At 38.2% G+C, this 24,784-nt stretch overlaps 1 protein-coding gene across 2 annotated transcripts in view; it reads left to right on the top strand.

Annotated features, from left to right (window-relative positions):
- The first annotated feature begins 3,941 nt into the window (after positions 1 to 3,941).
- Positions 3,942 to 24,784, top strand: part of ST18 (ST18 C2H2C-type zinc finger transcription factor) — a 170,863-nt gene continuing 150,020 nt past the window's right edge. The window contains exons 1-2 of one of the 2 annotated variants that reach the window (XM_050891821.1): positions 3,942 to 3,980; positions 4,288 to 4,423. In XM_050891821.1, coding sequence (XP_050747778.1) covers positions 3,942 to 3,980; positions 4,288 to 4,423 — 175 coding nt within the window. Of the gene's footprint in view, positions 3,981 to 4,088; positions 4,131 to 4,287; positions 4,424 to 24,784 lie in introns of those variants that run through there. The other variant, XM_050891822.1, reaches the window with a different exon arrangement.

Below are 24,784 nucleotides of genomic sequence, written 5' to 3' on the forward strand. Positions count from 1 at the left end.
AGCAACAAACCTTTTAATAGGGCTTTGAACAATCATCCCTTTCATTCCCTTATGGCCTATTGTGCTTCTGGCTTTTTTATTATTTAGTGCGCATCAAAAAAAAATCCAAATGTTTTATGTTAAGCCATTAAGAGTTTATTTGGGTTGAAAATAAATAAATAAATGTGGTGCTAGCAGTTGGGACTGTGAGCACATGCACAGTTGCCTGGCAGAGGCAACCTATAGGAGGCACATCAGAAGGCCAGAATAAGCTTCAGTGAAAGACCAGAACAAAAGCATCAGCAGCATTTGTTTCTGGTTAAGTACTTTTGCATGAGCCTGACTACTGGAGTGGTTTACCCAGCTTTTATCTGTTTCAAATTCACCTCACTCCCCCCACCCCTCTCTACAGCATCACTCCGAACTGTAACTCATGGTAATTACATGGAAAAGGAGGAAACATGGGGTTTTTTAAATCTTCTTTTGTTTTATTTTTTTAAACCACCTGATGGGAGCATGTGACTGATTGGTATCCAACATTACTCCTGGAGTTATTAGACACCTAATTAAATGTTTTTTGCATGGCCTGCCTGGATTTTTTGTGCATTTAGATTTTTTTTAAGTGCTGGGTATATTTTGTGAATAGCCAGAAAAAGCATTTTGTTTCTTTCTGTCTTTCTACCCCCTTCCACTTTTGTTTGCCAACTCTGCCTGTCGTCCCCAGAGAATTCTGCAGCAGGCTGGTGACTGCAGCTAGGGCTCCTCTGTGTGCATAATTAGTATCAATCTTGATTGGTCTCATTTCCCTGGTGGGGCTGTTAAGGAGAGAGAGAAGAGTCTTTGCCATTAAATGCATTATTAGGTTCACATCTTAGCTCCCATGTGACCTACATTTGGCAAATCAACATCAAAACTTAAACTTTCTAACCCTCTTTCTCCATGAGACTGAAGTATATGGTAACTTTTGAAAAGCACACAAATAGACTGCTGTTGGTATTGTTAAAGAATTAATAGATTGCAAAAGGTAGATATGAGGAACTTCTGAGAATCTGAGCTTGACTTTGCTGTCTCAGTTTTGAGACTCATAAATAAAACAATATCTGATAAACCTTGTGAAGCTGAATGGAGCCACTGGCAGTCCAGACCTCAGAAAATCAAGGGAGAGGTGTCCATCTCCAATCAGGCTCCAAAGGAAGGACAGTGCCTACTGGGTACCCTTCAATGATTGCCATTTTATGTGTGCGACATGGAATGTCGGGTTGCAAATGACAAAAAAAGCTTCTAGCACATGTAATCTCAGGTGCATCAAAGACACTGGAACAGAAATGTACCCACAGCACAAAAAAAGAGAACGTGAAGCTGTCTCTATAACACAGTGACATTTTCACTTTTTGCTCTTCTGCAATAGTATTGCTGATTTTAACAAAAAAAAATGGCGTTGTCTCTTTCTCCTGTAATAGTGTGGAAAAGTAGTATGATCTGAACACAATTTTAAATGCTAGACTCCTTTAACTCACGTAGTTTGGTAGATTTGCCTATAAAAGCAAGGTGTACCTTTCAAAATCTAGTTACCGGATCAGTAATAGAGAAGAGAAAATCAGTTTGGATTTAGGAGGCTTAATGTTCTGTAGACCTTGCTCTTGCGTACAACCTTCTGCATGCTGGTTCTGACCTATTCAAAAATAAGTACTAGAGCTCAGAAAAGGCTTAAGAGCAAGACCTAACTGAGGTCTTCCCAGTCCATGAAACTGGGATTATAAACTTTCTGACCTCATAGTGATACTGTGAAAATAATCAACCTACTGTATACTGCAGTATTTTAGTAGGCAGGGTATGTGTTCCTGAGATACAGATAATTAAGTGGAACAGTGAGGTTATTGGGAAAGAGGAAGAATATATGTATACTGTTCTATAATATATTACTAATTTTAATGAGATGAGAAGAGCTTATAATGTAAACTTGGAATAAAAATAAAACAAATATACAAAGATTAGTGGAAAACTTCCTATTGGCCCCAGTGTTTTTTAAAGTCTACTTTAAAAAGCAAGAGTAACTGTTGTAGTATCTTCAGCTATTATGGAGAAGTGAAGGTTCACTTGATCTCTGTAAGTGATTACTTTTAGAGAATGGTACTGCTTGGCAAGGCACGACTGCAGACTCTGACCAAAGACTGCATGTTTGTTGGGTACTGAGAAACAATCACATTTGTTTTAAAAATCCTGAGTTACTCAGACAATTCTACTTGCAAGATCATTCACTATTCATATTTTAAAGGCATTATTTTCCAGTATTGATAAAAGAAATATAGCTAGGTATTTTAAGATTTTGTATATTTCTAGAAAACTTTTACATTTTTAAAAGCTATACTTCTGTCATCCAATTATTGGTCATGAATCACTCAGTTGTTAAAGTATATCAGCAGTTGAATGTCCTTTATGTCATACCTGGAATGATCCTTATTCCTGGAATAAAGATTTGGAAGAACCTATGTCACAAACCTATAAAAGCTTATAAAGGTATTTCACTCAGGACGAGATCAGAATACACATTTATGCTGCAGAACTAGACCCTACAAAAGAAAAAGCAGACTACTGTTTATTTTACAACATAATGTCACCATATCTCATGTTGTCCTCTCACAAACATACACGGCAGGTGTTTTATAACACCTGTCCTTTAGACCTTTGAAAGCATAAGAAAAAATATTTACTAGGAAGTCATAAAAAAAAAGCAAGCATGGGAAGGGCTGCCATGTAGATAAGAAGGAAGGATGGTTTAGATTGGATGGCAGAAAGAGGATTCCAATGCTGGTCTGACAGTTAAAGAATGAAAGTATAAAAAGATCAATGAGAACGATTTTTCATCTTTCCACATCTGGAAATAGTTGTTGTCTGTGATTTATTGTAAGCTTAAAGAAAAGCACTGGAGTGACTTGGTGTGAGTGGAGGCCAGTGGCCAGTACTGGAAGCGCTGGGTCTATATGGTACTTCTCTTCCTATAGGGAGCTGAAAAAGACACTTCTGCTTCTCTGCCAAAGTGTGGCTTTGTGACTAGTGGGGTGAGAGTTTTCAAAGAATAGATGGGTTTAAAATAATGAAAGTGGGTGGAGAGGGTTTATGATTTTAGGAATACTTGAAATTACCAAACTGAAATGCAAAATCTAAAGCTCCTCTGATATTTACAGCAATCCTAAATTGCTTTAAGAATTCAGTTGTATAATGAGTCAAAGTCATAAAGTTGGGTCAGAATTCCCACTTTGAATGGGAATACTGAACACTTGAAACTTGGGTATGGCTTTAATAATTGAGACCTATTTCTTTAACGAACCAAAGGAAAAGACTTCCCACAGGTGTTCTGAATGAAGGTGAAGGAGTGTAAGCCACTGAATTTCTTTGTCTATTTCTGTGATGGGTCTGGAAGACTCTGAACTAGCTTCTGCTGCTTAACTCAGCTCCAGGGTTCCAGATCTAGATCCTGCACTAATTCCAGATGTTCCTTTCAGATCCCTTCTGGAAGAAAATAAAGGTTACAGTGAGGAAAATACCGTGCAAGGACTATAGCAAATGCACCCAGTAGACTAAGCAAGAATGAAGTTCTGCTTAGAGATGATAAAGCAAATATAGCTTAACGTTAAGACAGAGAAAAAGTAACACCCGCCTCCTCCTCCTCCTCTGCACACACACACAACTTGTTTACAAAAGTGCCTTGTAGTGACTGCTGGTGGTGTCACTCCGTCCCATGCCCCAGAGCTATCACCGGGCCTCATGGGAGATGTGACTACAGCATCGGACATGGGACTGTTTGTTCACTCACTTTCTGTGAAGAGAGTTTTGAACTGTGTTTTGAATAGACAGCATTTTCTTTGTGTGGTTGGTAAATAACACAGAGCAAAGTTAGTCAGCAAGTTGCATAGCTTCTGCATTCTGATTCTTTGGAGCTCTTTTGTACCAAGCTTGACAGGATGTTTTTAACAGAATGTGACCTCACTGGGATACCAGAGGTAAGGAAAAAAGTTATTGGGGTTGTTGTGGAATATTTTGCACAGAGCTGACCAAAAGTACTGCTTTAAAATGCCTCTTGGAAAGAAGATGGTTTCACAGTGATCCAGTCAACACCTTGTTCAGTGAAAATCAATGTCTTTCACTCCTTCGTAAGTTATAGGAAGTCTTAATAAGATTTTCTATTTCCCACTTACGGAAAAAGATGCTGATTTGCAAATCTCAGAACGATTATGTACTTGCTCTAATGTGTTGAGCAAAGGCCCAGTTCTAGTGACAGAACATCAAAATGTTTTCTTTCTAACACAGAACAGAATAAGCAGAACAGATCCAGTTGTTCAACCAAGTCCTAGAAGCAGCAGTGTGAGAATCGGAGCGGTGGCAAACCCAGCAAGACCAGGCGACAGCGACCTTCTGGACACCCGTACTCAATCACTAGGTAAAGGTAAGAAGGCAAAAAAAACCCAAACCAGTAGCAGTGCGTTTTCTGGGTAAGATCTTGTGTGGGTTTTCATCACAGACGTTAAAGCTGAGGCCGCCGCTTGTAGTTTTGGTTGGACGTAGAGCAAGGGGGGCTGTGGTACCCTGGGGGATGCGGGGACGTGTGGGCACCCCCTCTCCTCCCTCTGCTGGTCAGCGCCGGGGAGACGCGGCCGCTGGCGGCGGGGGGACCCGGCACCTTTCTGCCGCGGTTGGGGGGAAAGCCCTGCTTGCTAGCAGCTCTTCAGGGTTTCTTTAGTGTGTCGCTCGTGGTTCTAAGCACTGACAGCCTTAGGATGTAGTGATGCAAGGTTCAGCGGTGGGAAAAGAAGGGAGAGAAATCTGAGTGTTCAAGAAGTTGGGGAAGATGATTAAAAAAAAAAAAAAGGGATGTCGTTCAGGTATTTATTTATACAGTATAAAAATGTTATCGATTCATGCTGAATATCTGAGTGATTTGTTTATATTCAGGATCTAAAGAGGGTTTTATGAAAAATGAAAGAGAAATGCATTATTATACAAAATAGCTTCATGAATAATAGGCACCTTGCTGTTCTGAAATTGAATAACAATGTGTGATCTGCTTTACTATGTATACCAACAAAACAACACAGCTTCATTGTTTTTGTGGTCAACAATCACTGTTTTTTTCCAGCCAGTACAGGTGACTTACCAAAAAAAAAAAAATTTGTTTGGAGTCACTGATAGAGCAGCGGGAGGAAATTAAGTTCTCACGATATGTAAAATTGTTATTCATACTTCAAGACTTGCATAACAAAGAAATCTAAAAATAGGCTTTTAAAATTGGAAAGTTTTGAGTGCTGCTGACAATGAAAGTGTTCTTTGGTAAATGAGGATGGAAAAGTTTGCTCATTTACTTATGACTAACCTGAGTTGCTTTTTACTGTAAGGCACATAAAGAACTAGAGATTTGTTTTTTCTTGTGATCAGTTAGAAAGTGGATGGGTTGAACTTCATTTAGTAGTATAAAAGATGCGGTGAGTGCGTCACTGCTCCCAGTAAGACAGGGTAATGACTTTGGTTTGACAAAGCATTTATAGTGATACTTTTATAATGTCAAACTTGCTACTGTACTTTCATCCACTGGTGTGTGGTAGATAAGCTGCAAGCTCTGTCCTAATTAGAGCAAATATTTCTTCTAAAGAAGCTTCTGGAGACAAGCATGTTCTCTGAAGCAGAAGTCGGTCAAATGGGGACGACTGAAGATGATGAATTTATATTCACAACTTCGGTATCTCTGTTGCAGTAATACTTCTGGTCCTCATCATGGGTCAGATGCTGGGTATTGTACAATACCAAACCAGATTTTATATACCAAACTGCTGATGATGCAGACATGAGACAGCGGTTGAATAAAACAAATGTGATAAACAGTCATAAAAAATACACTCAAAGTGTTAAGATGGAGTTTTCTGATTTTAATATCTTCCTACAGCTGTATGTGTACTGTAAGGGTTTTTTAAACTGATGATTTTTCATAGCTTCTCACCCACTACAGGTAAACTGCCACCAATAGTTGGAAGCTTGATTGCTTTTTAACCCTCAGTCAGGGAGAAGTTGGCAGGGTGGGATACAGCGTACTTCATCCCTGAATTTGAACAAGAGAGTGCAAAAGTTCAATACAAGTAGGCTGTGAAATATTTGTGAAAGCTACGATGGAGAAACCAGTAGAGGTCAGTACAGAGCGCTGAAATGGAAGCAGAGTGCCAAGGCTTTGTGTGTTTATGCTCTGTACTTTCGATCTTTAACTTTTCCTTTAAAATGTGGTAAAGGCTTACAGTGGCTTACAGTCAATATTCCTGTCCTCTTCAGAAGATAGATTAAAAATACTTGGGATAATATGATAATGACAGACTGCTTAAACAGAGTAATTTAAGCAACAACATGCATTTTGTAGCATGTTATAACTTGCAGAGAGATGCTGGAAACCTTATTTTGTGGAATCATTATCGAAATCAATGTGTAATACTTATTACATATATTGCAGTGACAAATGCATCTAGCTGACGGTTATGTAGCAAAAAATTAGGAGAAAGATAATTTTTAGGAAACAAGTTTTCAGACACTAGAAGTTAAAGTAACAAGAGTTTTTCTCATTTTAGGCAACAAGTTTGGATAATTATGACTAAGCGTTGTTTTAAAAGTCTTTTCTTTGTGTATATACACATATATACACAGAAAGAGAGAGAGAGAGGGAGAGGCAGACAGACTCTGTATATAAAGTTGAATTATCTTTTGTTTCACTTTTTAAAGCCTTTGTTTGCTCGTGGTTTCCTTTTGTGATTTAAAGCAAGGAAAAGAATCACCATGCATAGTCTGTGCATGAAAAGATCCTTCAACATATATTAGCTGCAAAAGCTCATCTCTGAAAAGCTTCTGTTCAAGCTGCTTTCTGTGGATCTAGAAAGAGCAACCTGCCTGTCCCCATTCTGTTTCCTTGCACTTTAACTAAGTACTTTGAAAACTACGTTGCTATTAAATTGTAATTGTCGAATATTAAAGAATTACAAAAAAATTATCACCACATAAAGATGGCATGTTCTATTTTGATTCCACTACTGACCATCTGCTGTCTATGAGTTTAGGGGGAAATTTCCTAATACCTTCAGAAAGAATAGAACTATACAAGCGGTGAATATTTTTGAAAATCCTCTTCACTTGTTCTGCTTACCTTTCATGCGCTTCTTTAAATTGATTATGGAGGCATTGGAAATTATCCAGCATCTCTGAAAACCATGCTTTCTTTTTATTTGCTTTATCATGCACTTAAAAGTGACAAGAACTAGACAGAGACTCTGCAATCCTTTCTCATGGGCACCTGTGTTGTGTGCTATTAGAGTCAGATGGCATAAGTGTGAATGCAGTTCAGAGGGCTTTAAGGGAGGATTACTACAGGGGAGGGATTTCCTAACTGTAGCAGCTATCAACAGTATAAACTGAGGTGGGAAGGAGACAGAGATGTCATAAACTGCTGTTGCATATCTGATCCGTGACATGTTTTTTCCACACTTCCATCACTGTAACATCACACACAGGTCTTCCAATCCAGTACAGCTGAATTTTCTTGTGAAAGGTCTCCCTTTACATGTATAGTGTAAAATCTTGGTTTTGGTGAAGTCAATGGAAGTCCTGCTGTTTGCATCAGTGGTGAGACCAGGAGCTCTACAGGCTTGTTTCAACATTTTTTTTTCCTGAAGCAAAGGAAACCTAGAAATAATCTCATTTCTTTCATAACACAGGGTCCAATCTAACAGTGTGGCACGAGTGATGGCATGTTAAATGACGATTTCCATTTTGAGTCCAAATTTCTTACCAAAGGCTTGGATTCAATTCCATTCAATTCAGTTCAGTTCTTCTTCATTTAAAGGGAAGTGGAGAAACAACTTCTAGTACTGATTTCACTCTTGGCTTTGACTGTGTTTTGAGAAAATAGGCTTGAATCCAAAAGTCAAACCCACCTTCTTTCCCCAGGTAAACTTCTGATGTCCATACCATTTAGGCACACAATATTTTCCTATTGCCTTTTTCACGTCTCTCTCATTTTTTGTTGGGTAAAAAGAGTGTGAGAAGTTGTATTTTGCTGAGCCACAGCGGAATTGCTCATTTACAGTAGCTGATATTCTTCATTAGTCGTTGTTGGGAGGGAGCCCTCCTCCTCAAATTCTTTTCCTGAAAAGTAGTGCAAAGGTTGAAGTTAAGGTGGTTCTTATAATACTAAATGCTCTGGTTTTAGCCAGTCAATGTTGAAGTCCAAAAGTCCAAGCATTTCTATTACTTCAATTAAGTTTGTTTACGTGTTAAATTTCATGAACATATGGTCTGTTTTTTTTCTGTAACATATGGGATATAAACCCCCAAAATTCAGTGACCAAAATAATGTTGCTGGAGATGTGTAGTTCAATCAAGTGTAATGTTATGCTAGAAGTTTGCTATTCTTATCTGTATCCAGACCAAAGATAGAAGATTACAGCAGGGCTGTTCATGATTAAAGAACAGAAGGTCTATCTTATCACTGAAGTTCTCAGTCTCTTGGTAGATTAATGTTTGATATTTTCTTGGTTGTGGTATTACATTCATACATTCTTATATAGTAACATTGCATTCTCATTTTGTCTCTCTTTTCTGATGTCTTTGATTTATTTGTTTGCTGGTTTTTAAAAATTCTTCCCTGCAAAGAGGCTATGCATAGTTAAATTATCCTACCACTATATAGCTAAGTTTTATGTTTGTTTAAGTCAGGGATAAATTTCTCCATTCTCAGTGTATGTGTGTACAGGGGTGACTTCCAACATTTTTGCATTACCTGATAAGGAGGTATCTGTCATTTAACTATAAAGCTGTGCGTTCTGTTTAAGCACGTATCAAAAAATTGTGGGCTTGTGTCCAGATGGGAATAATACCAATTCAGTCAGTGGTGATCAGTAATCAAGATAGCAGCACTAGTGAAAATCTCTTCATATAAACAAGGAAACTGTGGCATTTGCACCAGCAATTTAATAAATTAAGGTTCCTTACCTGTAATTATGTTATCAATCTGCAGATTGCAAAATAACCTAAAATAAATTAGAGCCAATAAATTAGAATGATACATGTAAGCAAATAAATTGTAATTTCAAACATTCCACAGGGAGAAAAAAGATAGATTTTTCACCAATTTCAGGAATAAAAGGACAACCTAAGGAATTGGTAAAATTCTGGGGAAAGTACGCTATATCACAAGAAAACATCAATATAACAGTTTCGTTTTTGGTGGTTCTATGATTTTAGTGAAGCATATCTATGGAGGCAACTTTGTTTCTAAGGTGCTTAAGGGATCAGAAATGGTGCTTTTCCCTGACTATATTAGATTGGATAGTGTAGCTGGGTTTGGTTTTTTTTCACTTTATCCTAGAGTTCTATTGGGAATTTGTGACCTGTCCTTTTCACTGTGTAGCTCAAGTCAATACTAGGCTTCTCTTTTTCATTTCCTCACTTTGTCATACATCAAGAATAAACTTTAGACTCCAATCTCCCCTTGATATTCTTTACCTCCCACTGAAATCAATAGGACACTGAACCCAAGTCTTGAGTGTCTTACATATCCCGGTAACAGAAAAAAACTGTAGGGGTGGCCTGAGTCTGAGGACCTGTAGCCTTTATAATGGCGACATTAAACCTGAAGTATAGGTGGAGTTAAGGCTTTCCAGAAACTCTGAAAATGGCTTCTTTTTCGTAGAAAATTTCTCAATCATTTCTCTTATACCTATGTATTTCTAAGAGGTCAATATTCACACTGTCACCTGAAACATAAACCAAATAAAGTGAATTCAGTTTTTGTAGTACATATTCATGACTATGTTTACAAGCAAAGTAGTTTCTGAAGACCTTTATGTTTTTAATAAAACATAAAGCGAATCTTATGTTTGGGTCTACTCTACAGAACAAGTCTTTTATGAACAAACTGTAATATATCAAAAAGATCTTCCGTAGTATATGTTTGTGACTATTCAATATACTGCAAGGGGATGTTAAGAATAGGCTTCACAGAGTAGAAAATGTTTAGCAAGTACATAGTCTTACTTTTTCCTTTTGTACTTTAAGAGCAAACCTCAGCTTCAATTGTATGCACTAGGTTTTCCCAACACTGTAAAAATACAATGAATAGCAATGTTATTTGACTACATTATTTGACTGTTCTTTAGGGGTTTTTTGTTGGTGCAGAAAAAGAAATGTGCCTTTCTGAAAACTTTTTATCTATGTTTATATATATTGTATTTTTATCAATATACTCATATTTATATATATATGTATATAAATATATACAGAACATTATGAAATTTCTGCAGGAAAATACTACTTGGGAGCTTATTAATATTTTTTATGATCTCAACAAGCTCATATTGACATTAATTTTGTTCCAGGAATTAAGATGTTAAATTTAGGAAAATGTTTAATTAAAATTAGATGGAATATGGATAAAAGTCTTAAAAAATACTAATTGCAGCTTTAAACAGCAAGAAGCAGAAACACGTGTCATTTCCTCTGACTCACAGAAATATTTTATCTATTTTTCTCAGTAATAATTTTATTAGTAGTGCTCCTATACAAGTGTTAATCATGTGATTACATGTGTTAAAAATATTCCATTTTGCTAGCAGATTTATACTACTTCAGAGAAAATGTATGAGTAAAGGTTTTCTGGTAGCTTAATGTTGGTGGTAAAGATGACCACAGAGAATGTGAATGCTTATACCTGGTATGCTTATACCAAGTTCTCTTGCAAAAAAGTGATTTGGAGTACCATGGATTTTAATCCTTGACCAACCTGATGATTGCATTCTATGATGAGGTGACTAGACTGACTGGATTTGTGGTTAAGGGGAGCCAGGGATGTCATCTGCTTTGACCTTGTCAAGGTTTTCAGCACAATCTCCCACAACATCCTCATCTTAAAGCAGGGTTGTTACGGAGTAGATGGATGGACTACTAGATGAGTAGAAAACTGGATGGATCATCAAACTCAAAGGGTAGTGGCTAATGGTTCATACTCTGCCTTGATGCCTGAGTTCCTCAGGGGACTGTCCAGAAACCCATCCTGTTTAATAACTTCCTAAGTGTCTTGGTGGACAGTGGGTTAAACATTGTATGCTGACAGTGCTGAAGGTTAACACAGCACTGGACTGTATCAACAGCAGAATAGCTAGTAGATGAAAGGAAGTTGTTATTTCCCTTTACTTGGTACTAATTAGGCCACATCTAGAACATTGCATCCGGTTCTGGGCACCCCCATACAACACTGATGTTGATCAACTGGAGCAAGTTCAGTGCAGAGCTACCAAGATAGTTGGAGGCAGCAGCATATGCCCTGCGAAGAGACTCCAAGAAAGCAGGGCTTGTTTAATCTGGAGGAGAGATGCCTGCAGGAAAAAATTCATGTTTAGGCAGAGCAATCCTGAGAAAATAATTGTGTTGCAACTTTTGAAATAACATTTTGCTTGTAAGTGAATAGTGCCTCCTGCCTCCTAAGGAAGCTTACCCATTCCCATGCATCAGATGAGCTTGGGTTGTTAAGGGCTCTAACGAATCTAAATGTTACAAGAGATTCCCTTGCAGTTAGGCAGTAGATGGAGTGCTGCACTACTTTGTAAGGGCGAAGTATTTTTTTCACATGGATAATAATGGAAAATATAAAAAATTGGCATTCCAGATGTAATCTGATGGCTTATCCAGGTCTCTGAAACTCCTGTGCCTGCTGGGAGGATTCTTCCTGTGGAGCAGTCCTTGCCATCGCTCCTGGGATGTTGGAAATTTACAGACTACAGGTGTTTGGCCAGGATGGTGAACGCTGTTGGTAGGGAACCGATAGCCTATGGATTCTGAACTGTGCCTTGTTTTGATTAGATGGTGCGTATGCCCTGTTTTTGTTCTTTTCCCCTGAAATTTGATGTGAATATTTTTGCTTAGGAAGAAAGAATTGTGTCAAGGAAGTCATAAGAAATCTGACTCATTTTTGTTTGGAAGTGAAAATAGTAGAATAAAGGGAGTGATTAGCAGATATTTGTAAGCCTATCTTTTCCTTATGCTAAATCAACATGACTAACAGTAAGGACAGGGGGCTAAAAGTAAAAGGAAAGGGTTAATGGGCCATTGGTAGAAAATACGCTACTTGGGAATGTGGAATACGTTGTAACAATCTTGTACTGTATGAGTTTATACTCTGGAAAGTATTAGGAAGTGGCTGGGAAGATACCAATGTGATCAGCCCTGGAATGGACAGAGAATGGTACCAGAATGTTCAATCTGTCCCATCCAGATGTTGTCCTGTTAGGCCAGGGAAAGCACCTCTCCCCCACTCCCTTCCTCCTGATTGCAGAAGCAAGTTTGATATATGCATTGTATGTTTACAAGTTTGGTTTGTTGTCCTGACTCAGGCTGTGCTGATCAAATGCAGGACTACCCAGCAGGCAGCACTGCTCACAGGACTTGGATAACTTCTGATCACTTTTTCTATTTCTTACCTTTTTCCTTTTCTACTTTTTGATGTTCCTTTTCACCTCTATGGTTAACTCTTTCCTGCTTCAGTCCTCTCCAAAAAAACAGCCTGCCCCAATTTCTTTCTCCCCACTGGTCCCAGCTTTGCTATATCTCTTTGCCAGTTCAGTATTTCTGATACCATTGCTGATGTACTCGTGGCCTTGCATGGAATTTCTGCTACAGTTGCCTGGGCACTGCTGGCCTTGCATGACTATACTCACCAGAAGGTCCCCAGTGCTGCCCTGCAACTATCTGTGAAGTCTGACCATTGATCACATAACTCTCTCTCAACTGCCTGTGAAATCCAGCCATTCTTCACTGCACTATGTATAAAGTTTATTAGCTTCTTTGTTATCTCTCAATAGTTTCTCATTTTCTGTTCATGTTTGCATGGGTAGTGTTAGCATGTCCTGTTCAGTTAGCTTTAACTCCAGGCAGGGCCGAGGCAGCAGCGTCATTGCTTTCCTGAGCCCTAACACCAATAGCATCATCCTTAGTTGATGCTATTGGTGTACAGTAGAAGAAAAGGTAGGTAGTAAACCAATGAATTTAACAGTAATTGGAGTAAAAACGTAGCACCTTCACTTTCAGAGAAATAGTAACACATTTATATGACTTTTCTGTTTTAAACACTGAATTTAAAAATTAATGGTGCAGTGGGACAGCCATACTTCAGGACTCTACATACGTGATTTCCATGACTATGTGATCACTAGCCAGCATCGCATCTAGGACAGGATGCAACCTGGAAATGAATAGAAGTGAGTGCACGTTTCCTCTGATGTGTTCAGTCATTCCTGACCCTCCCTGCTTCAGATCACAAGGCAGTGGTGATACCATGATGCAGATCTGCAGAGGGAACGAGTACACAATACAATAGCTTTGGAGGAGCTCAGAGCAGTCAGGGCCACGTGTGTTGCCACTATCATGGTGAAGGGAATAGGAGATAAGGGCATGGGTGATGATGGCTAGTGACAATCAAGAGGCTGAAACATCTTTAGGTTCCTTCTATACATCCTGGCACAGGAATCTGTCTGTCAGGGCTACTTGGGAGTTACAGTGCATGAATGGAAACAGGAGCAAACTCTGCCTAAGTTCCAAGCTAATAGGAAGTGAGTAATATAACATTGTGTGAGCCAGTGTCACCGCAGCGATGGTGATAAGAAAGCCTTGCTACAAGGCCGGGTATGGTGTCACATTTATTTATTCCTCTGGTGGTTGTGTGAGAGTTGGCTGGCTTGATATATGGCAGAGCAAGGTCTCATCTGCTCACAGTTGCACAAGCAGACCTAGTCAACGAAAGAGGAAGTTTTCTTCTCATTGTTCCTGGTCACTGAGGACAGCGGGAAGCAGAGCAAGTAGGAGCAGCTGAAGTCACAGCTATTGATGCAGCATCAGGATGGGAATAAACATTTGGGAACTGGATGCTGGAAAAGTCCCTAGTTCTAGTCCATGGCTAACCCAGATGACTTCAGGTAGTCATCTGTTAATCAAATGGGAATGTGCTCTGGTTATAAGAGACTGGACCCCACCACAGCTGGAAGGCAAAAATCACAACTGGAATACTATAATCCTCTGGTATTAGGTAAAGAAACAGGTCTTTGAAATCACTGTTTACACTTTTTGATCTTTAAAAAAACCCACTTTCCTAAATGTTTTTAATTTGAGACTTTAGGAAAATGAGATTGATGCTGCCCATTGTTATCTCTTGTAGAGATCATACTCAAACCCTTGCTTAGTGGCTACGTACCTCTTAAAAATTAAAAAGTGTAGAACTTGAATGATTCTTTAATATTTTGGAAATAACATTGAGTTGATTCACTTCTGTATTATTAAATCTTTACAGTACTTGGCTGCAAGTACAACAAAGAAATAACGTGCGTAATCATTTCTGTGATTATAGCGTCTGCTGCCCAGTTACAAAAAATCTGTCCAGAAGAAAGAGAAAATGCAGCACATCCTATTCACCTGTTTATATAATCTTATGGCTAGCGCTATCACAAAGGCATCAGGTTTATTCAGTGATTTCTGGAGGTCAGATTTCATGAGCGAAGTGAATGAGGCACAATGGACAATGCTGACTAAAGATGAAAAGATAATGCTTGTTCTTGTAGCGAAAAAAAGTTCTAGAGATTTGTGTATGAATAAAACTACTTCTGTTTCTGAAACAACACTAGGGTTGCCATGAATTTCAGTGGAATCATACAGTTGGAATATGATGATATTCTTGGATGGCTTTTGTTTCTTTGTTAAACCAGGGATCTAACAGTGTCCAACACTCCATCAAAGATGTATTGCGTTCAGTTATAGTTTTAAAAATGTTTTGTAAGTGCTGCTAAAGAATTGAATTCCATCATTTAATCAGCTGACAACCTGAGAAGTGCTTGTACAAGTTCTACAACTGCATCAAAGAATGGCTGAAAAAGGACAAACCTGAAATTCTGATTTCCACAGGTTTGAGATACAGCTGATTTGGTAATTAAAGATAAAATCTTGGAGTGCCAGTGTTTTATCTGGGGACTCATTTCACTTGGATGGACTGTTCTTAGAGCCCTTTTTTGGTTGTCTGCTCCCATTTAGCCCTGGATATTTGGTTACTAGCCTGTGGTGACTGTGAAAGAAGAAAGCTATGGCAGATTAAACCTTTCTATAAGGTGTTTTCTGCAGTGTGCAGCCATCGCTGTGTACATGATCTACGGAGATATAGTGAACGTATTAAAAATACGTCAGTATGAGAAATCAGTGTCATGTACAAGTGTCATGTAAAATGACTAAAGAGCAGAAATCCTTTGCTTCTTTTTGGAACTTAACAGGATGCAACTTTGCTTTCTGTTTACCTGGACTACAAGAGAGAGAAGCACATTCTCCTCCATTTTATTAAGCTTTTTAGTATGGGAACATTCCTCAAACAAGATATAACTGGAGCTTAACAGATTCCATCTCCAAAGGGAAAACACATCCTATTCTCAACACACTAGAATGAAGGACTGAATCTTACTTTAAATTATTTGCCTTTTTGCCCAAATATCAAATAGATTTATTTAACTGAATAAAAATGGTCCTGAATGCTCAAAGTATTTTTGTGAAATAAAATGTATGTTACGTATGTACAATGACAGAGGGAAAGGAAGAAGCAGAGATTGCCAAGGACATTCTGAGAGCATTTATTGATTGGAAACAAATCACTGGATTTTTTTTGTTTTGTTTTGTTTTGTTTTGTTTTGGTGTTTTTTTTTTTTCCTCTCCATATTACATGAAGTGGTCTCTGTCTGGGTGTAATTTTTACTTTTTAGTGCCATCTGCACCTGTGGCCTTTGGACTTAATGTTTATGACAGATGGACTGGACTGTGTTTGCACCATTTAGTGTATAATCCTTCTGTATGTATCTATGCCATGCTAGGCAGTGGCACTGGCCCAATGGGCATATTTATTAGTGCAGACTTCCTGTCTGCTTCCATTGTTCTGTTGCAGTGTCCTTTGAGCCTAATGGACCTTGCTTTGTGCTGGGCCCACCTACAAAATATTGTTCCTGATTCATGCCAGATTATCTGTTGCAGACTCTAATCTTTTTTTTTTTCTTTTTTTTTTTCCCCTCTACTACGTTTGCCAACTAGCACACTTAAAATGGATCAATTCCATATTGTAAATGCTCTTCCTCTCCTCTCAGCCTGCGAGCTTCATTTTGGAACAGGCTGGCTAGCTTTGTTTGCTAGTATCGAGATGCTTGATGAAAAGGAGAACTGTTTCCTCTGAAAAATGTCGCATCTCACGCGACCTGAGCTCCCGTTCTACTGGAAGCGGAAGTTGTTCCCGGCACAGCGATGGCCCCTGTAAAACAGGGTGTAATAAACACAGCCCCGGCTGCAGGAGCCTGCTGGCCCATGGCTGGCAGCCGGGAGCTGTGCGGCACGTCCCATTCCTGCTGACTTCATCGATGCTGTGTGGCGGGTGTGGGAAAAAGGACAGGCTACTATTTCACAAGAAATGTTGCCTTCTGTATCAGTAGAACAGCAAAACAAATGCCACACTTAGGCACTTGCAATTTTTTAAGTTTTTTGAAGGTTTGTGAACCTAACAATCGGCAGATGTGATGATATCATAACAAAGAACAATTTACTATTGTTCATTTATCTCATAAAATCATGAGGTTGCTGCTCTTAAATTTTTATGCCTATTACAGAAATGCATGAAATTAACCTTGCTAGGTTACTACAAGGTACTACCTACTACTACTAGGTAACTACCTAGCTGTAGTCACACGAAATTAGTGGCAAATTTCAAACAGACATCTGAGAATCAAAAGCACCCTTTTCTAACCATCAACATATATAATCCCAACAGTTAAAAAGGATTTTAAAGTATTTCTGTAGAAAGTAATCATGCCCTTGTAAACCCTCTATGGAAAGACAGATCACCCATATAACTTCTCACACTACATAGCAAGACTATGCATTCTGTGCTCATATTATCATGATCATGAGGAAAGGAGGCATATTGTGTATCATACACCTGGATTCTAACAGGGATAGTTTCTAGGGTGGATATACCTGCCAATCAGAGTTCTGCAGGATGAGACTGAAGACCTGGGAGGGAGAATTTATCATTTCATAAATAAAAAAAGCAATTATCAACAACATTTTCATACCTAGAAAAGGCTTCTTTATAATATTGAAATAAAGCTGTATAGTAAAAAGAAAAGAGATTATGATGGTATATTCATGACTGAGAAGTAAAAAAGGCAAAAATTCTTTTTTTCCTTTCAGCCATTTTGAATTTGGCATTGCTGGTTTGCAGTAAAAACTTCAACTATAAAATATCCACCCAGAATGTGTAACTGAGTGAGCTTGGGCTTCAGAAGAAAGTATGTTGAAGTCCATATACAAATACTCATGTATGGTTTGAATATCTTCCTTTTTCATTCACCTTCAATGCTGTTGAATACTTAGCACTTTCAAAGATTAGGTACCCACATTGCAATGATGAAATTCCATGTAGACATTTTTGTGAAGGAAAGTGTGTATTTTCAACCCTGAATGTAATATTAAAACATATGATTGAAATTTGAAAATCTCATGGCAGTATGTTTGGCAATGATCTTTCACACCTCATGCAATTTTTTTTCTTTCCTTTTGTGATATCTGAAAGAGTTTCATCAATTTAGCCTCGTAGTTGCACATCTTGAAGGAATATTTTTAAGACTGCAGTGTAGAAAATGTGCAAGCTAGTTGTAGGCAAATCCTGTTTAATACCCTTCAATTTGAATTAGCTGTGTGACGGTTCTGAAATTTTTTTCCCTGCATTTGCTGTGACAGTATCACAATTTGTTCCTGATAGATTATTGCTCACCTACTCCATGAAAAAGCAGTTTTCTAAGTTGCTTTTCCCTGCTGCCAGTCAGTGTGATGATGAAGTATCTTCTCGAAACTACCATAAAAGCTTCAGTATCTCTTTTTTGTAAAAGACATTTTATAAATTTTAAGGTGAGAGCAGAGGTTGGTACAGAGGTATATCACAGAGGAGACAGGATATTATCAAATGCCTATTTTTTATTTGCTTTTCTTTCTTTTGCTTTATAGAGTTCATAGCCACAGTTCAGTACAATAGAGATATTATCCAAGTTTGCCAGGACAGAGAAGTAATCTTCTGCCACAAAAGTCTGTTTGTTACATGATAAGATTAGCTTTAAGGTTATTGTAATGTTTGAGTTTCTGATTGGAACCCTCTGCAAATAATGACCTGAGGGGTTGTGTCATCATGTAGACAAGCTACATGACCATTCAGCTGTGATTATCGTAACTTCAGTGCCAGTAATGTGGAGTGCCTCAGAACTGTGGAGCTAGGTATCATGTCCTGCAAATGGAATTATTCAGTTAATCACGGAAGAGCCCGGGGACTGAGCTGATGGAAGCACATAATAGCAAGGTTATGCCTATCAAGGATATGCAGCCTAAATCTCCCAACTGTGAGGCACAGTAGAGACAAGTGTTATGTGATGGCCCTCCCTTGTGGATCATCATCATACCCCTTCCCTAGACATTACCTGATTACTAGCCAAGCCAATATACCATACTACCATCATCTACCCTTGCATCTGCAGGGTTGCATCTGAAATGGAGACAACCAAGGGGATTTTTCATTACCCTGAATTGCACGTATCTGTGAACACTGGAGAGTCAGCCTTATCTGGTCTTGACTGAATTCACACTTCTGTTGTTAGAGGAACTGTAAGTCTAAAGAGCTTTGCAGAACATCCAAACTGGCCAATAACTAACTACATGTCCTTGGGGACATGAGACAGGAGACTGCAGTCATCTGCAAACACTAGCTCAGGAATAGTTGCTTTCTGTACGTAAGCCTCCTGTCTCTGCATGAGCTTACCGAACATTCAGGACCCCTCTATTCAAATATTATTATGTGTAGATGCATAACCTAGCTAGAATTATCAATCATTTTGTGTCACTGAAGCTATTCTCGCCTGTTAGGCCTCTGGTACAGTAGAAGTCCTTGTGCCACACCTTCCACCTACTACTTTTTCCTATTACTGTAATTTCTTCATAGCTGCAGACTTTTTCTGCTTTGTCTGATCTACAGGAACAATCCATCAGTTTTCTGATGGACAAAAAATCCACATTTGTGGTCCCACAGAAGGATCTTCAAAAGACTTGTACAACGCCAGTGTTCACCAAGCTCTGGATCAGTTTTCCCTCTAGCTTTATAACCATCTGCATTTGCAAAGAAATAGAACAGTGCCCTTGGGGTTTTCATCAGTTCTGTTCTAGACAGGATTTCCATGCTGTAAGCAGATCAACTGGCTTTCCCTATCCATGACTTTCCAGGGTCCAACCAATGGATTTAGCCACTAACTTCCTAATGTCTCTAGGTATGTTTGACTCTGATCTTTGGAAAGACCAATCACACCACTCCTAACCTGCTGGGGGATTCCACTGATGTCATTCATTGTAAGATCCATTAGGCAAACCAGCTGCTCCTTTTGTCTGCTGAAACACTATTGTTGCTACTAGATCACCTGTGAGTTCCTGAGGACCCACAGGCAAAAGATGCTGCAGGTTACTGTGAGCCACACCTGGCACCTCCTAGAGTGGTTCTGAGCAGCGACTGATGGAAGATCTGCAACTTTCTGCTTCTCTACCAATTTTCTTCCTAATATGTCTGCACATATTATTTAATGTCATTGTATTGTTCTATCTTTGCAAGTTATTTTTATTATTAATGCATTTCTGATGCTTTCTACCTAGATGTTAGGAGCAGCTTGGTCTCATTTGTGTTGCAATTGAATCAATCTTCGTATCTGCTCCTTACAAAACCAAAGAATTTCTTCAATGTTGAACACTAGGATGCAGTGATAAATTCATCAAATGTGGTAGGCAGAATAGAGCTCAAAGGGTCACATTTGGTTGCTTATATGAGTTTTTTTACAAATATAAAATAGCGCTGCTGCTGCTTTCCTCTAAAAGTTAATCTTAGTTTGTGCACTCAGGAAGTATACTTAAATTCTGAATAATTGCTCCTAGTTGAAACTGAAAGAAAAAATTGCATTTCATTTATGAATAAACTGTGTAAGACAATATCATTTGTGCCCTTTTTTAATACTTTAGAAATAAAATATTTTGTTTCCTGTACTTTTTTCTTTTTCTTATAGACTAATATATCCAAATGACAATATATAAAAAAATATTCAAATTATAGTAAAATTATTTGAAAAATAAGAAAAGCAAATGCCAGAAAACTGCAAATACTGGAATAACAAATGTTAAGAGAGTAAAATAAGTGTGTTTGTAGGAAGTTTTTTTCAGAGATTCCTATAATATCCTTTTGTTTCGATTAAGGGTCTTTTTGCCTAAAGACCTCCATTTTTCTTTGGTCCTGTTTCTCATGTTGTTAGATATCATTAGGTCCTGCCTACAAAAAAACTGTGCACATACAACGCTCCTATGTTCACTTTCTTCCTTCACTAATGGGGGGAGCTCAAGTATTGAATAATGTGGAAGGGGAGACTGTGAACTACTTGGAATCAGTTGTTCCTTTGTATAAGGACTAGTATAGACAGAGCTTTATTAGTTTCTTTAGCCAAGCCTAGTAAGCAGTTCGATAACTGATTTTAAAATCTGTTCTTGTGGTAGTCTTCAGTGCTAGGAGAAGTAGTTTTTCACATGGTTGACAGCCTCACGTGTGAGCCTCATATGTGAACCTCACAGCACCACTTCTGCATGTGACTGAGATTAGGCCAGCAATGGGCTCTGTGTGGGATTATTTCATTTGTCCCCCTCACTACTCTGAATCCTTTTCTTCTGTCTGTTAGTTGTATTTCCATTCCACCAGTTAATACTGTGATCAGCGAGGATGAGAGATTAATCCATCCTTTGTACAGGTCTTATGTATTTCTCCCATCTACCTACATGTTTTCCCTAAATCCTGTGATTGCTCAGCAACTGGCAACAGAGACAGATGGAGGATGTCACACCTACATACAAATGACGAAGAAATGATGGCTGTTGGCCATTGACTTGCAGTGACAGAGGCATCTTTAACTTGTACATCAAAGGAGCCCTTTTTAAGAATAGTGTCACTATCACTGGTTGCTGAAAATGGAAAAACAGATACTCAGCTGTCATGTACTCTATCATTGATTCACTGCGCTACAACAGCAAGCCAGTTACAGAGCAAAACTATCACATAAAACAAGCTAAGCCAAAAAAAATGTGAGAGACTAGGGAGGTGTATAGTACATATTGAAAGTGTTTTGCAAAATGCAATATTAATGTAGAAATCTGAAATGAAACCTATCTTTCAGATGAGATAAATTTTAAGGCGGTCATTGCTCTGTATATGTATTACCAGAAATCTGACTTTCAGAATAAATGACTACCTAATGTTTCCTTAACTGAGGCTGATATCAAAGTTAGATTCTTTGTAACATTACTGACAGATTTTATGAGGATCTAGATAATTCAGTGAAGGTGTCTTCACAAAATGATAGGCTAAACTTGTAGATAAAGACTTAGCCATGTTTGTGTAACATAGAAAAAGATAGCTGATCAGGTTGCTGTGGGAAAGAACAGCTCAAAGCATTGATTATAAAAGCTGCAGTGTTGACTGCCCATAGATATGTTAAGTAGTATCTTCCCAGATTAATAGTTTCTTCCATTTAAAATAGTAGCTGCACTATGATTTCCCAGTGGAAAAAAAGAGGTGTATTAGGGGGGAACAGGAGGGAAGGGAAGGTCTAAGACTTAGAATTTCCTTTAATTAATCAACTTCATTATAGAAAAATAATGGGTGAAATAGCATGAAAAATAAGATTTGTGTGTGTGTGTGAAATAAATGCAAATGTATTAAAAGACTGATTAATGCTAGGTTCCCAGTGGTTAAAACAATCCCTTCTTTTCAGTACTCTGATATTTGAGTTTATAGAATTATATTCTCTTCCTACTGACTACTCTGTAGTCATTTCTGTTAATTATCATCTGAAAGACTATACAGTCCACTTCTTACTGACATAAAAATGCAGTAATTCTTAGAAATTGTCCCACTGATGCCTATGAAGCTATTTGCAAGAGAAACTGCTGGCCAGAGTAAGCAAGGGCTCCATTAAAGGGTTCAAATGGAAGATAAAGTTAAATTTATGTTTACTTGATAGATTCCTATTCTCTAACATTCCTCTTGTTTAAATCCTTATTTCTTCTTCTACTTATATTTCTAACTGCTTCAAACTCTTTCTCTGTTTCTTCCTCTTTTTTTATTTTTTTCTTTCCTCCTCCTAATATTCCATTTTAACAAGATTTTGTGAGTCACACTGATTCCAGGCAAACAAGCTGCTGTACTGTAAAATAAATAGCCTTGAAATGCTACAAAGTAAATCACTTGCCTTCAAGATTAAGCTAAAATGTTTGCTTCAGCTTCATGTCTGAACATCCTTCCACTTAACCAGATGATAGCAGACTTTTTGCCAACAAAACATATCTTTACTAAACCAGGGCCATCTTTCAATAAGAACAGAGCAGTATGATGCCCTCTGCCTTCAAAACATGCCTCTAGCCCTATTTATTTATGAGGAGCTTTGTACTGGATACAAACTGATCATGAATGTTATCCAGCTTTATATAAGACATCACATGGTATTGGTAATCTGATACAAGGTTTTAAAAGGATAGCCACACTGCCAGTTTTAAGTGCCAGCATTTTTTTTTCCCTTTTGCTATCGAGTGGTATAGCATGTACTGCTAAGAAATAGTCTAGCTTTCATTGAGTTTATGCTTCCTGCAGAAGAATTGCTACGTCTTTATTTTGCCTTCTATTCTTCTGAACAAAATAAACTATTATTCTCTGATGGAGCATCCTAGAAATAGATTGTTGTAGGAAGAATAATCTACATTTTACTTCTTGCTCCCAAATATATTTTTTCACAAGCTTGTGTTTCAGCATCTTTTTACTGTATGTTTATTAAAATAGTTATGCTTTACCGTTACAAGTCTGGAGAGTCTTAAGGAACAGATATGGTTTCAGACAAGAAATATTGACTTTTCTTGGTGGTTATTCTTATAAAATTCTATTTGATCACCTAAACTTGTATTTGTAAACCTAGAGAATCAGCTTTATTTGTGGATTACATATATAATTGACATTCGCTCCACGCAGGCATGGAAAAATGTAACCTGGTGTGAGAAACCTGAAGTGTGACTAACATCCTGAATTTTTGCTTTGCAACATAATCTAGAGGATGGATGAGCATTAACATGGAAAATCTAGCCTCTTTTTCCCAGAGGGCACCTTTGCATTATTGTAGCTGAAATGCTTCATGTACTGTATCACTTTGATCTGAAAGCGAAAATCTGATGAACACTTGTTTGAGTATTTTAAAGGTAAAGATAATAGCTTTGATCAATCCCTTGAATCCCTAGTTCCTTAAATCATTTTAGGACAAGTTAAACTAAGATTTTGGAGCTGGTCTGTGCATGCTTAAGGGAAGGAAAATTGGCTAATTTGTGCTTGACTTACTAGAAAGCAGATATGGGAAAGAATATGGCAGAGGGAACATTTAAAAAAGTGAAGAGAACCTATCTGAAAATTTTGTAAGTAATTAGATGGCAGTACAGATAGAGGCATCTCAAACTGGCATTTCAATATCCAATTATTTATCAAACATTCATTTGCAATTGAAATAGCTTAAGCAGAGATGTGACTTGGAGGAGAGGTGGAACCGGTAAGGAGAATTGTACACTGAATATTTGTTTATATGTTTCTTCTACCATGAGAGAGAGATCTGGAGTTTTGTATGCTTCCCTAACTTCATGCATCAGAGAAATTGAATAGCATGACTGAGTTTAAAAGGGGTGACATTAATGTGAAGTCTAAGGATTCTTTATGTGCATAAAACCATGATGGTTCATTCCGTGAACAGCTGCTAGCCAATAAGCCTTTTAAAAAGCCTTTTGGAGACAACACTGACAATCCAGAGCTCACACTCTCACTGCAGGATTTGTACACTGAATTTTCAAAAATAGGGCACCTCCAAATACATGTTAAAAGGTAATCTAAATGCCTCTTGGGGACCCAATATTTTATTAATTGTATATCCAACTGTTGTGGTTTAACACCAGCCAGCAACTAAGCACCACACAGCCTCTCACTCACTCTGCCCTGGTGGGATGGGGGAGAGAATCGGAAGAGTAAAAGTGAAAAAACTCATGGGTTGACTTAAAGACAGTTTAATAGGTAAAGCAAAAGCCGCGCATGCAAGCGAAGCAAAATGAGGAATTTATTCACTACTTCCCATCGGCAGGCAGGTGTTCAGCCATCTCCAGGAAAGCAGGGCTCCATCATGTGTAACGGTTACTTGGGAAGACAAACGCCATCACTCCGAATGTTCCCCCTCTTCCTTCTTCTTTCCCCAGCTTTATATGCTGAGCATGACGTCATACAGTATGGAATATCCCTTTGGTCAGTTGGGGTCAGCTGTCCCAGCTGTGTCCCCTCCCAACTTCTTGTGCACCCCCAGCCTACTTGCTGGTGGGGTGGTTTGGGAAGCAGCAAAGGCCTTGACTCTGTAAGCACTGCTCAGCAGTAACGAAAACATCCCTGTATTATCAACAATTTTCAGCACAAATCCAAAACATAGCCTCATACTAGCTACTATGAAGAAAATTAACTCTACCCCAGTCAAAACCAGCACACCAACACACCTTTGAACTTACTAGAACTTTACTTAGTACCTAATAGAGAAGTTGTACAATATTAATGTATTTAAACATAATTAAATGTCATAGTTTTGAA

Source organism: Gymnogyps californianus, chromosome 2, assembly GCF_018139145.2.
Source record: "Gymnogyps californianus isolate 813 chromosome 2, ASM1813914v2, whole genome shotgun sequence".
In the NCBI taxonomy this organism is placed as follows: Eukaryota; Metazoa; Chordata; class Aves; order Accipitriformes; family Cathartidae; genus Gymnogyps; species Gymnogyps californianus.